Source organism: Chanos chanos, chromosome 16 (genome assembly GCF_902362185.1).
Source record: "Chanos chanos chromosome 16, fChaCha1.1, whole genome shotgun sequence".
NCBI classification, from domain to species: Eukaryota; Metazoa; Chordata; class Actinopteri; order Gonorynchiformes; family Chanidae; genus Chanos; species Chanos chanos.
This window is the reverse complement of record NC_044510.1, coordinates 2,707,109-2,721,399: the sequence shown is the minus strand read 5'-3', so window position 1 is coordinate 2,721,399 and position 14,291 is coordinate 2,707,109. Positions and strand designations below refer to the sequence as shown.

The 14,291-nt window shown below is 40.7% G+C and overlaps 1 protein-coding gene across 1 annotated transcript; it reads right to left on the bottom strand.

The window, feature by feature from the left end:
* Nucleotides 1-10,891: 10,891 nt before the first annotated feature.
* grxcr2 (glutaredoxin and cysteine rich domain containing 2) lies at nucleotides 10,892-13,217 on the bottom strand. The gene is made up of 3 exons (XM_030794091.1): nucleotides 12,864-13,217; nucleotides 11,444-11,653; nucleotides 10,892-11,062 (listed from the first exon to the last, which is right to left on the bottom strand). The coding sequence occupies exons 1-3, from the start codon at nucleotides 13,215-13,217 to the stop codon at nucleotides 10,892-10,894; spliced, it is 735 nt and encodes a 244-aa protein (XP_030649951.1).
* Between the last annotated feature and the right edge of the window lie 1,074 nt (nucleotides 13,218-14,291).

The window sequence follows — 14,291 nt, the reverse complement described above, 5'->3', positions numbered from 1 at the left end:
GGTGAAATATTGGATTGAAAACAGAGGGTTTGGTGCCAGTGTATTTGAAACAAACTCTTCCTTTTGTTGTTGGGCTGAATCTAAAACATGTATCTGTAATGAGAATGTAAATGTTATATCTCTAAAATACGAATGTCACCTCATTGGTGGAAAAACAACAACAACAACAACAACAACAAAAAACCCAAAGACTTAGCTTATGGACACTTGTGTGTATGTTACACACTTTTGTTTAATATATCTCTCTGAAAAAAACCCCAAAAGAGCAGAAACAAATACTTGGGGAAAATGGGAGTATGCCAAATGCACTGCTGAATGAACTGCAGTAATTTTTTAACCATCACAGTACTGAGAGACAACCCAGGCCTAGAAACAACACAACTCACAACACAAAAGCGTTGGATGATTCAGTGATAAAGATAGGAAGTGACAAAGGGGGGGGGGGGTGAATCTGCTGACAGAGGGGGTCAGGGGACCACACAAAGGCACAAAATCCACTGAAGCATTCTTAGACTGGTAGAGAAGTTTCATCTATTCATCTTTGCCCAAATCATTTCTAGCATGAGTATGCTAATACAGGCTCATAAGATGGACAGCTGTACAATGACGTGCTGTTACGATTCAAGTAAAAAAAAAAATGAATAATGCATTTTCCCACTTTTACTGCTGATTTGAAGGAGCATGTTTACTAGCTGCCTGGATGAGTGGATGTATCTCTCTACTTCATAATATTAATGGGATACAGAGGGAGGTAATGTTCACTACAACTGCCCTGCTATGAAAAATATATACACATATAGTTATAGTTTAATGATGAACTGGTCATATTGCTCTGGCATCCAACAGATAAGAACTCCTAAGTTCTTTCAACTCTGGAGGGGAAATGTTTGTGCATCCTTTAATTTCAGGACATTCTTATATAACGTCTTGAAAGTGACTTCAGACCAGTTTCACTGATATTATATACTGGTACTGCTCTTGGCTTCTTTAAGCTGCTCAGATTCACTTTGATATGTTTGACTTTTAATCTGAGAGGGCACTGTGAGTCACATAATTTGTTCAAACCATAAGGAGTTCCCTGACGGATGCTATTCGGAGAAACAGCGGCACCAGAGTGTGGCAAGGACAGCGTGACCAGGAATCACATCAGGGCTGACTCATAATGTTCACCTGACCCATCTAGCCTGTTAAATTATGATAATGTCCTTGGGGCTGGAGAAGAAAAAGATCTGAGACAAGGTCGAACCTGGGTCAGAGGATTGAAAATGCAGAAATAACAAGCACAAACCGTTGTTTTCTAGACAGTGACTTAGTTCGAGTCTTGCCCAAGGCCTAGACTGATGTTTGGTTACACTTTGGTTACCTGTCGAGAATAAGTGCCTTAGGGACATGTTTGTGACCTTGGCCTCCACTTCTTGTCCATTTCCTCCAGTTTTCTCAGGTAGAGAGAGATCATAGTTCAACCAAATACCCTTCTCCGGGGGAAACTATAGCATCCATACATTCACGAGCAGTCATATACTTCTTGGAACTGCATTGTCAAAGATTGAAGTTAATCACTGGATTAATCAACTGAGGTAATGATCCCCATACTGAGAAGTACCATGATACATAATGGCAATGACAAAAAAGAGTGGAAACCACTATGACTCACATCGAATGAAGAAAACTGTAATAAATGCCATTGTCAAATGCACTGCTCATTTGAGTTCAATAATAGATGGTATAATTAGTTTCACGGCGACCACACTGTCATCATCTTCGGATGGGGAAAATTCATTTTAGTGGCAAGAGTACGCACGCAGATGAATTTTCATGAAGAGAAACGTGTCTGTGTTGTTTCCATGTGCTGTTGCATGGATGAGCAGAATAACAGGGGTTGCATTCCCATAAAATTACATCGTTCCTGTAAGGGTTTATTTTTTTGTTGTTGTTTGTTTTTTTTTCTTTTTTTGTTTTGTTTTCTTTTCTTTTCTTTTTAATTTTAAAGACATAGTATTCATGTCTGCTACAAGGAAATTCCAGAAAAACTTTTCAACACTTTCGCATGCGAGATGGCAAATACTCTTACAGATTCCACTTTCAGCACCATGGACAGCCACCGACCACATCCAGCTGAAAGAATTCGACTCAACACCGAGGCAGGCATCCCAGCCACAGTACCTGCCGTTCCCTCACCAGTCAAGCAGAATCAGCAATCAGCTCAACTGAACTGCATTCCCTCGTCACATAGGGAGATTGTGCCTAAAGCTCTCAAGCCCTTCCTCTGCCTAGGACAAGCCAGTGTTTAGCTGTAGTCTTCTCTGGATCTGACAGTTACACAGGCTCCGGGCTCTCTCAGGACATCTCCTTTCCAAAAAACAAACGTCACTTTATTTCCCCAGGAAAACTAAGAGTAGGAGATTTAAGGGCTTTTTATTTTATTTATTTATTTTTTTGCTTTTGAACTTTGATTTTGTTTTGTATTTATTTGTATTTATTTCTGCGTGTTTGAAACAGAATTGTTTTTGGGCAGCAACTTACGTGCACTTTTGCATCCATCCAGCTGTAAAGCTCACACCACACAACAAAAAAAAGAAAAGTAAAGAAAAGAAAACAAACAGCACGTCTAAGTGCATAAATGTTTTCTCATTATCGTGACCTAGAAACCACACTCAACTGTAAATCTCAGTAGACTCCTTGTAATTAGACTCCGGACACTAGACAGCAGTGCAAGGACGGGGTAAAGCCAGAGTGATCTCTGTCACTACAACAACCAGAGTAAACTGTCAGTATCATTGAAAACGGCAGGTCATCTCTCACAGTCTGAGGGTCGCGGTCCTGAGACAATACTTGCAATTAATATGAGTGAATAATTACCTCACGGCCATCCTCATTAAAATTTCAATTGAATAACATCCTTTTGATCTACCTCGTGTCGTCCTCTTCAATGTATCATCGTTTGTTTGAGAGATTTTGAACAACAGCAAAAAAAAAAAAAAAAAAAGCAGGTTCTTTAAGGTCAGTGGTTGATTTCAAACAGTTTGCGTGAAGATGACCGATCCTTTTTTTTCTTTCTTTCTTTCTTTCTTTCTTTCTTTCTTTCTTTCTTTCTTTTTTTTGTTATTCGGTTTGAGAATGCAGCAGGTTTTACTACCTGAGGTAATCTCAGGTTGAGTCAGAGAGTCTCTTTAACGCAGTTCTGCCAGAGCATCGTTAAATTGCAGATAGAAAAAGAAAAAAAGTCGATTATTAAAATCAAGAACGTTACCCAGAAGATATGCACAAAAAAATGAAACAGTAGCGTTTTGGCGGAATCCTCATCCGCAGACCCCACCTGCTTCTCATTCAGTGGAATTACAAAGCAAACTGTGAGAGACTGACAGAGGATGGGGGCCCAGAGAGACTGGTGCTGAGAAGGAACAGAGAGAGGTGTTGGTGGAAGAAAATTTAAAGGAGAGGCAGAGAAAGAAGTTTATTAAGCTTAATGCGATCCAGGCGTCCCCCTGATAGAACCTCGCTCCGCTCTCATTCATCAGGGAATCAACCAGAGAGAAAATGGGACCAAATGAACCACTGAAGTGATGTTAGTGTTTAGAGACCAAAAGAAAAAAAAAAAGATCATTTTACTCTCTTAGGTACGAACCTCTTTCCAGGAGAATATATTACGAATTTAACCATATTCAAAAGTTAATCATCTCTGCTCCCAGCAAGCATTACCACTAAATTCTTACTTTCTCCGTTAATTACTTACTGGATGAAACGAATGTGTTTCTAATTCTGAACAAGCAAAAGGAACCACACAATTGTGCTGCCCTCCCACATAAAAATCACAAGACAGAACAATATGATTGCAAACTAATGTAGCTCTCTGGTCAGCTAAGTGGTTTCTGCAGCTTCACGTACGAACATATGATTTCCAGAGATCCAGTATACTAAGCTTCAGAAGCCAAACAAGCCCATCCTAACTGCTACATCTGGCTTTTCTCCCTTTGAGATGCCACAATGTCCTGACCTGCACAACAGCGAGAAAATTTAATCTAACGATTAAAGAAGCCGGCGAACAGTTTTGAGCGGCGTGAGTGCGGCGAACGTCTGGTCTCTGCTCACAGACACACACGCGATTTCATCCTAAGCGTACCCGTCTGGGACCGAAAAGAAAGCCCGGCTAGAGCCCTTTGTGTCTCAACAAGCACATAATCGCTCCCCCTTTTTCGCTCACTGAAGGTGTTTTTCATTATACCTAATGGTCTGAACACTGGCTGCCTCTCCTACGGCAAGTATTTTGTGGGATGTCGGGGCTTGGCTTTCCTGCACAGACGTAATGGATTTAACGTGTTTGATTATGTTTTTTTAATTTGTTTGGTTTTTCCCTCTGAAAACAGAAGCTAACTTTCAGCTTATCTTCAGCTAACGTACACTGCATTCATATAAAATTCATGAAGTCTACGCCATCGACTGTATAAGGTGCAGCCTGGACCCAGGCTTCAAATAGCTGCAAACAGGAGCTCAGAGGGATTGAAGGAGCCACTGATTTTCAAAGACATCATCAGGCCAGTGTGGAGGACTGCTGGTGATGGAGCGATTTGCATTCTAAAGTCACCTTCTAGCAAGGCCGTAGAATTTGGTAGGGACGGTAGGGACATGTCCCTACCAATATCCAGCGACTAATGAATTGACCCCAGCAATAATTTTGATTTAAAAAAAAAAAAAAAAAATTAAGGTTATGTCCTGACCAGTGTTGTGGCGGATCCTGCGCTCTTGCATTCTAGACAAAGATACAATGCCGCCATGAAGCGACCGCAGGTTTAAAACCATTTTGAGGTTTGACTGGGTCCAAGCAATTCCAGATATCAAAAGCAAGAGACTTTTTTGTCCATCTGAGCGATAAACTCTGCTGAGAGACATGCCAGGAGGAAAAACACATCCGTAATTTGAATTTGTGGATCAGAGAACGTAGAGAAGACTTACTGTCTGTTCGAAAGTGCATCCCTGCCCCAAAAGAACTACCCCCTATTAATCACTGTCTCCCCACGAATAAAAACATTTTGCCTTTCACATGTCATGCTCGTCACAGGAAAATGCAGATGCACAGACATTTCGTAAATACCCTTAGGTTGCATAAAAATATGCGTTAGGGGTTGAGAGTCAGTCACCTTAATGAAATTAAGATTTATTTGCCTGACTGCAAGAGGGTTGAATTGGTTAGACTACCGTTCTCGATGCAAAGTCATATGATTTCATAGTAGTACTGATCATTACAAAACAAAAACAGAATTTCTCTAATTCAGTCTTATGAGCTTTTATGTCTTTATTACCATTTTTATTGCCAAATAAGTAAATAAATATACCCATACACACACACACACATGCATACATAGATACATACATACATACATACATACACGCACACATACATACATATGCACACATACATACATGCATACATAAAGAACAGAATCTTACAGAACATTGTTACAGCCGTAATAAAACTTAACCCTCATATAAATGTTATTGCGCAACGTTTGCATGCCCAAGACAAAGAACATCATGTTGGATGATTGTGGTAGAAACACAAAGACGCCACCAACTGAGCTTAGTTTAAACCAACTCCTCAATAATGCCAAGAGTTTAATTACGTTTCATATCTTTCCTAAAGCATTACATGCTTTAGACATAAATACCAGTATAAAACAGCCCTAAATGAACTTTGTTAAATCAAACTACCCTCGTGTGTGTTCAAACACGAATGTGCCTGGGTACCACGTATAACTGTGCTGCCAATTTCCTGTTACTCTTTGCTTTGATTCTCTGTCAGAGTACAGACGTGAGACTCTCGGCTGTAGAAGGAGCAAAGCTTGTTTGGCTGTTGAAATGATGTTTCATTCAGAGCCGCGCTCTGCAGGACTGCGGCCTGCATGCTGGGAAACTTGACAAGGCCAATCTATATATACCAGCACCTTCATGCTTATATATCCCAAACAATTAACCGGGGGAAACCCTACAATCTCTCATTACCACAGTGTTTTTGACGGTTCAGAGGCCTGTCAAAACGAACTGAACACCCCAGACTCCTCCTGTTGACATCTTATATGTTGAATCCTGCACAGCTTGGAAAGAAAAAAAAAGGTCTGGTTGTTTAGAAATGGACTTTTTCAAAGCAAAGCAAAGAATCCAGAATGGCCCAGACTCTTTAACTGTTCACACTTTCAGCTTGCTGAGCTCCAATACGTGACCAGACTGGGTTGTGTAAGCCTTATTGGGTCTGATTTTTGGTTTGGGGAGAGAGAGAGAGAGAGAGAGAGCGATAGAGGGAGAGAGAGAGATTTAGGTGCTGTTATGGTCTTCACTTTTAGATGTGTGTTTAACCCCAACCATTATGGTGTGGGTGCGACGTGACAGATTTTGAGATTTTGCAAGATGTCAGATAATAACCCGAACATACGTGTTTAAGGGATTAAAAGGCATTTCAGTAAAACAGGGAACTTACAAATGACATAAAGCAAGAGCCGAATGAGTTGAAGTCACACATGATTGACTTTGACAATACAAGCAGATGTTTTCATTAGAATTGCATGTGAGGTGAATACTATTACAAGGAGACAAACAAACAGCTTGTGTGTATCGTTCTCTTATGGGAGTGGGAACGTAATCAGTGATAAGAGCAAAACGATGCATCTGTTACGTTATGAGTTACAATAGTGTTAGCCATTTTCTAACTGTCTTTAGGACCAGAGCATGCAACACATCATGAATATGACAGTATTAAAATATGTCGTAACGTACTAAATGCATCTGAATACCTTTGATTTAGTTCAAAACAGTGAAATATCGTAATCTTAATTCGCGTCCCGTTCTGTGCTCATTTAATCAGAGTCAAATGGAAGTGAACAGAGTTAAATCGGAAATGGAAGATCATATTCCGCTCTGCAGTTTCCACAGACCAACTGATTTAATCCTCCGATATCAAGTTTGAAAATGCCAATATCGGTGTGCTGATACGAGAGTCAAAGGCCGCAACCGCCGAGGATTATTGCGATACGCTACCGAATGCTTTCTGGTTGCGGACGCCACAAATGCAGCGCGAATCTCATAAAGGCGGCTCTGAAGGAGAACAATAATGCATCAGATCTGATGAAGCTTGAGTGTGTGTGTGTGTGTGTGTGTGTGTGTGCATGTGCGTGTACGCGTACGAGTGTGTGTGTGTGTGTGTGTGTGCGTGTACGAGTGTGTGAGTGTGTGTGTGTATGTGTGTGTGTTGTGGGGGGGGGGTGGGGGGGGGGGGGGGGGGGGGCAGCAGTATGTCAACATCACTGTTTAATGAGAATTAATTTCATAAAAAAATTGGCAAAATCCAAAGAGATCTGAGAATCCACCTCAGCACTGAAAATCATGTTATTCATTGTCAAAGTTTCCACTAAACAGGCCACTTATTTCATAGGGTTCTGGATGAAAACTACTGGATGAACCACTTTCTGTAAATTCAGATTATCTTTCAAATGGTTTATCTAAACTCTTGAGGGTTTCATCCCAATGTATTTCCAATTTTCAATAATGTAATTTTCAGTCATTGTAATGCTCGAAATAAAACCATGGCTCGAGCCATGCAAAAAAAGAAAAGAAAAAGTTAATTATGTTCACCTACATAAATTATAGTTTACAATTACGGACAAATTAGACTTTCCTTATAGCCAGACCATGGGCAATAATCTACCGGAAACGAAGCAGCAGCATTGGCGTGTGAACTGCATGTACCAAGTTAATCAAATATTGATCGCCTGTTCTCAAGAGCATTTAGGCTAAGCGTAAATAAGCATTCAGACCTATTTAAGGCGTAGATTTACACAGTTACGTATTAAACACGTGTGACAATAGGTGGAATTCGGTTCCGTATGTTGTTCAGTACGTTGTTAATATTTATCTTTCTCTCTACAAAGGATGTAGCTAGCCTCTTGTCTCTTCCTTGCAAGCTAATGACAGGATTACTTGCAAGGTTAACGGGGTGTGAAATGGCTGCGGTAGGGGCTGTCTTATCGGCGGTTTTACTGTAATTTACTCCGATCACAAGGAATGAATAACTCTTACTGTGTGTTATCACGCACTATTTTTATTTTTTCACTTTATTACCAGTAAAGTTGTACTACACCGTTTAGCTACTGACGCCCATTATGAGTGTATACTCAAAGAACGAACAAAACTAATCAACCAACAAGCTAACCAAACAACCAGACAAACAAACAGAGAGAGCCAAACAGAGAGGGTTCTTGCAAAGTAAGTTCACTGTTTAAGTCTAAATCCATATCAATTCAATGTCTAATTTAAAATTCTTATATATAATATCGAACTTTCCCATTTTCTGTGACAACAGTAGGCAAAGATCAATAAGTAATTAAGCACAAGGAGCCATTAAAAATGTCGTTTTAATTATTAATGTATTTAAGTACTTTTATATTTTCACCTCAGTGTTGCTTTCATTATCTTGGTTCTTTCAATTTCTCATTTCTTCTGACCACCTGACAATTTTTTTTCTTTTCAAGGGATCCAAATGCTGATCAAAGTTTCAAAGTTACCAGTGTGAGAACTGTAGAAACAAAACACAGGTGCTGTCAAACCTGCCACTGTTGAAGAAGATAGTCAGGTAATTCAACGAAATAAGTCAACGTTAGAGTCTCAGTTCTAATTTGGATGGGAATCGTGTGTTTCAACATTCCTTTTGGCAACCAAAGCTCTCGGAGTAACTCTTCCAGGATTTCAAAGGGCAAAACTTTTGAGTTTAAAGCATTCTATAAAGAAGTGAAGGCTCTTTGGTACCGAGATGCAAATGTGTTAAAGTTATCTTTTCAAAGTGCAGGCAGTCCGTCCTCCACAGAAATTCTGTGTTTATCTGAAAGTCAAAAAAGCAGAACTTCAAGAGAAACTGCAAGTTATCGTGCCCATGTATCTGAAATATTTTCATATTTTGTGTTATTTTCTTTTGATGAGTATGACTTTGGAGGATGGGGGGGGGTCTTTGACCTGTTCCTCTGAGTGAAAGTAATGGAAGTTGATAACTCAGTCCGGATAGATTTAAAAGTGCTTCAGTAAAAAACACTGTGGGGAATCAAATGGGAACAACAAAGATCAATTAAGGGAGCCGTGCGTTTACATAAGCATCTGCTGTAATGGGCCATTTGCAGTTATGCCTCTGTGCAAATGAACAATCACTGAATTCTGGTCCTCTCAGGGTTCAGGCTAAACATATGTTCCAATCTTCACGAACATCAGAGTGTGCTTTGAGAAGGTAAACCCCACATCTTCTGCCGTTTGCCCCGAACCATTTCGTGTGGCAGTTAACACTTTCCAAATTAATATCCGAACAGTGCTGGAGATTCTGTCAGTAAAATATTAGGAGAAATCATAATTACGGTTTGTAAGAAGTTTATTTATTTGAGATGCTATTGGAAGTCACTGGTTTCCAAGACAGTCAATGTCCTGGAGGAAAACGTCACTCTGGGCGAGGAGACATAAGGATAGTTAAAATCGTGTAAGATATCTTCTGTTTTTCAGCAAGTGGTGGTACCAGGGTTTTGGTGTAGTGAATAACAAAACAATTAAGTATAATTATTGTTTATTTCTCATTCAGAATGACCAAGAAACCCCACTGGGCTGCCACCGAGACAGTTATAAATACAAAAATCTAATACAAAAAAAAAAAAACCCTTTTGGTGTAGTGCATTGATGAACAGATTTCACAAAGTGTCAAATCAATGTCTCATTGTTCAATTTGTGTGAGTTTAAAAAAGATGGTATGAAATAGCAGCATTTTGTTATTCAAAACAAAATGCCACTATTATCGAGATAATAGCTGGATTTGTGATGGCGTAAAAATCTATGTCGATGAGATTGGTTGGCTCATGACAGTTGTAAGTTTCAATGGACATTTTTCTCAAACATTGGGCCACTGAACAAATGAGTGTAAATTATAACAATTGTTATTGAGTAGCATTTCCAACAAGTAAATATATTAATAAATAAAACAACAACAGTACAAAAAAAACGTGTAAGGCTATCATTGATGCAGTATTAGTTGTAGTTCCTCAGTAACCCTGTCCAGCTTCCATGAGCTGACATGTCTGTGTTAAAGTTGTGACTTTGAGGAGTTAGTGGTTTTGTCCAATGGACACGAAAATAACTGCGTGGTATATAGACATGAGTCCTATCAGTGTGTCAGTTTTTTGTTTCTTTAGTCCAAACGAACAGCTCTATAAGTCTCCGCAGGTTCCCATATTGTAAGAAGAAGGCAGTGAGAAAATAAAATTAAAAAAAGAAAATCCAAAAACATTATAGTGCCACTATACCTTGGCTCACTAACACTGAAATGTCCAAAATGTCCTGTCTGAGAACTGAAGACAGGTGCACACACTCTCTGTTTGATGTTCTCTCTCGGTTGAGCCTTGCTGAGTTGTTTATTCTGAGCTCTGTGAACACGTAAAATGACAACTTTTTCTCTCCATCCTCCCTCTCTTTCATCTCTCTCTCTCTCTCTCTCTCTCCTGTCAGTTCACACAGCTTTTTACACACATAATGACAATGAATTGCTTTGCAACCGAACCACTTGGCCGTATACTTCAAGTTTGACTGATCAGATATATGGCCTGTTTGCCTAGCACGCTGTTGTTGAGGCGCATTTTCTCTAGTGCATTTACATCATTTTAGAATCTCCAACTCAAACCGTATTACAGAGCCACACAACTAACTAATCAATCCTAAACATCCGTTCCTTCTTTTCAATATTTCCAAAGTCAGACTGAAGCACAGCTCTGCCTCTGTCTAGCTCCCTCGAAACCCCCCCCCCCCCCCCCCCCCCCCCCCCCCCCCCCCCGTCACCACGCAATCGTGCCCGGCCCAGATGGTCTTCAGCTGACGTGGTCCACTAGGCGCAGGACTGGCACCTCTCCAGCCCGTAGGGGTTGCAGGCCGGGCAGCGTAGCTCCCTTATGGACTCATTGAAGCGGTTGGCGAGCATGGATAGCTTACTGCCATGGCACAGAGAGCAGGGGGCACAGCCCGAACCTCCGCACTGCACACAGCTCCCGTCGGCATCCTGTAGGCAAAGCCACCATCCACAAAGACACACAGAGAGAACGGAGCCCAGAGTTCACACGCTCAGACAGATGCATGACTGCATTAAAGCAGAGCTTCGTATCTAAACGGACGCGTAGTAACTGTTTACAAATACAACCAATGAAACATTCCTTAGAGGGAGGAGAATACACAGAAATACAGAGAGGATTTAAGTTTGTAAGTTATGTTAGCTCATAACATTATAAGTTTATAACTCAAGAGGTGAATACATATCCACACAATCCGTTTAGGACATAGGTATGAATAGCACAGGAAAGCTGAACTGTCTCACGGTTATGAGAATAGCTTTGTGTGATGGTTTGCAGGAGGGCTGTAGCTATGGTAAAACCACCATGGTTACCTTGTCATCTGGGCCACTGTGTTCCTTTTCGTGGTCACATGACGGTCTGTGTTTTCCTCTGGTACTGGGCTCCCCCCCCTGTGAGATCTCCTCCTCTCCCACACACTCCCTCAGAGTGGTCTTTCCCGATTCACCTCTCCTCCGTGGGGCACGGATGATTCGCAAGTTGCTGGTATAAATGATAATCTTCCCAAAGTCCAACACCGGTGACTGCATTTGATAAATACACACGCATACACACACACACACACACACACACACACATGGATGCACACATGCAAGCAAGAACACACACACACACACACACACAAACACACAGCAGCACAGATCACTTATACAAACAGTGTCTACTAATAGGAATGGCTTTTCACTGGGATCTCAATGGGTTGAAAGCCAATACTGAGGGCTAATATGTGGTAACTCAGATGACATGGACGTGTATGGGAGATACTGTTGAAAAACAGTGCAGCATCACGGGGTGATCACAGTGTTTTTATCTCAGAGACTAAATTTCCTATCAGTGAATGAAGTTGAAACAGCACTATTAACATAATCTATTATGCCACCCTGCCAGCTGTCACTGATGAAGGAGAAACCCCCCTCAACACTCAACACTCCACCAGTGAGCAGATTCTTACAATCCACTGACTCTAATTAAACCCAAGTCAGAAATCAGGCTTATAACAATTAGCTGATCATTTCTCCCAGTCATTTAAACTCTGGATGATGTACACATACATTTGATCCACAGATATACCATGAAACATTTACAACAGATATTCTCAAAGTCTTGAGAAGCTAAAATATTATGTGTTTTGTTGTTGTTGTCTTTGGAGGTGGTGGTGGTTTTTCTCCTTTTTAGGGTGCATGAGGGTGAGGAAGTTAATCTTTAGATTTCTGAGTGGAGCATTTTATATCATTGAGTTATTTTGTGCATTCACAAGATGTCAAACAACAACAACAACAACAAGAAAAGAGTTGAATTTTCAATGGGTCAGTTGAGCTTGCAAAGCAGAAAAAGATGTTTGAAAAGTAATCATAGCATAGAACTGCAGGTTAAGAATTATTTCCTTTGGCTGGATCATGATAACAGCTTCATCAGTTCTACTGTACAGTTTTAAGCGCATTTTTAGACAGTGTCTATTTATAACAGGAAATGCTGTCTAAAGAGTGTGATATTTATAAATAACGACTAGATTACGTCACTATTTAAGAAATAAGCATCCAAACATACATATGGACACTACCAATGACTACATTGCAACTGACTGACGCTCCTCTGCTCCTACTTCAGACAGAACAAAAAGCCGGCAAAAAAAAAAAAAAACTCCTCTGTATGTTTCTTCAACTATAACTCAAATTATTCTCCCTAATTTAAACAATCGATTCCAAAAAATAAATGAATAGGTAAGACACTCACTCTGTCAGCCCCCTCTGGGTGGTCCCTGTAGACAGGGGCCATTTGGGCCCCAACCCCTCTGTAGATATTGATTCTCTGAGCCGTGAGCCCCGTCGTGGGGTACAGTTCAGAGTCCCCCATATCCTCAAAGCCATATAACTGGCCCACCTCCAAGTGTTGAGGGATTTTATGGATGAAACTGCGGGGGTACTTCTCCTCGGGGCTCTCCAGCTCCTGTCCGTCCTCGTAAACGTGTTTCAGGACCCGTCCGCTGTAGGACGAGGCCAGTTTGAACCTTACCTTCCTGGCCTTGCGGTTTCCCTGGGCGTCGTGGGCATCAGATCTCTGGCCTTGCTTCCTCTGGCTGTCCTCCATCCCTGTTTGGTGAAACGTTTTAACCGATCGGAAATAAATCGGCAAAGTGACGCACGTGGTTCAACCGAGGAGAGAAGGTGGTTCGATGGAGGTTTGAATGATCGTGAGGCAATTTCTAGATTGCTTAAAAAAAAATGACACAGATCCGGGCCTTCTCCCGGTCTGCCGGAAAATACAGATGAAGAATGCACTCACTGAGGCTAAACTCTGACCCTCCCCTCGTTGTCTGTGTTGTCCAAGGAGGAGAAGAACAGTTCAGCTGTGAATTTTCTTTTTTTTTTTTATGATAGTTAAAGAGATGAGACAGAACGAGTCTATTTTCAAAAGCAGAACCTTTCTTTTGGTGGCTGAGGGATCAGCCAGCTGGCTCACCAAAAAGCCTCTCTAAATTATTGAGCAACAGATCATGTGCATTGAAAAGAGTCGTTGGAAAACCGACACCTCAAATAGTCATTAAAAAGTGATGTCTGGAGGACCTAGCAGGTGTGTCTTCACGTTGGAGTTGGAGCTTTAAAGACACACCTCATCCAGTTTATGTACAACGCTAACAATATCTTATTTATTGTAGATAAGTTTTTGTCTTCCCTGTTAGAAACAGGAAGGTTGAAGTATTAAATTGATGGTTAAATCATTTTTGTTCGAGGCAGAGCGACTCTGTTCCATGCAGACTGTTGTCGGTGGCATGTGTCATTTTTTTATTCATCGTAGATTGCTGAAATTACATTTGAAAGCTTACAGCATGACATCAGCAAATTTCACACATGAGTCTTCCAGCCAGTGGGAACCGTTTAAGAAAGACACTAATGTAACAAATGGCGAGCATTAACCCTTATGCGTGTCCTCATCAGTCTTGCAATTATCTCCTTAGCTGACTGTTATAGCATTCTGACTGAATGCTCAGCTATTTTCTCTCTCTCTCTGTTTTTTTTTTTTCTTCTCTCGAGTTCAGATCTGCTATAATACCATGGAGTCATTCATGTGAAAAATTGTTTTGAGCGCTTCTCAGTAAAAGAATCATTTGGTGTGTCATATTCCTACTTGTTTGGGTTAATGATTAATAATCCACATAAACGC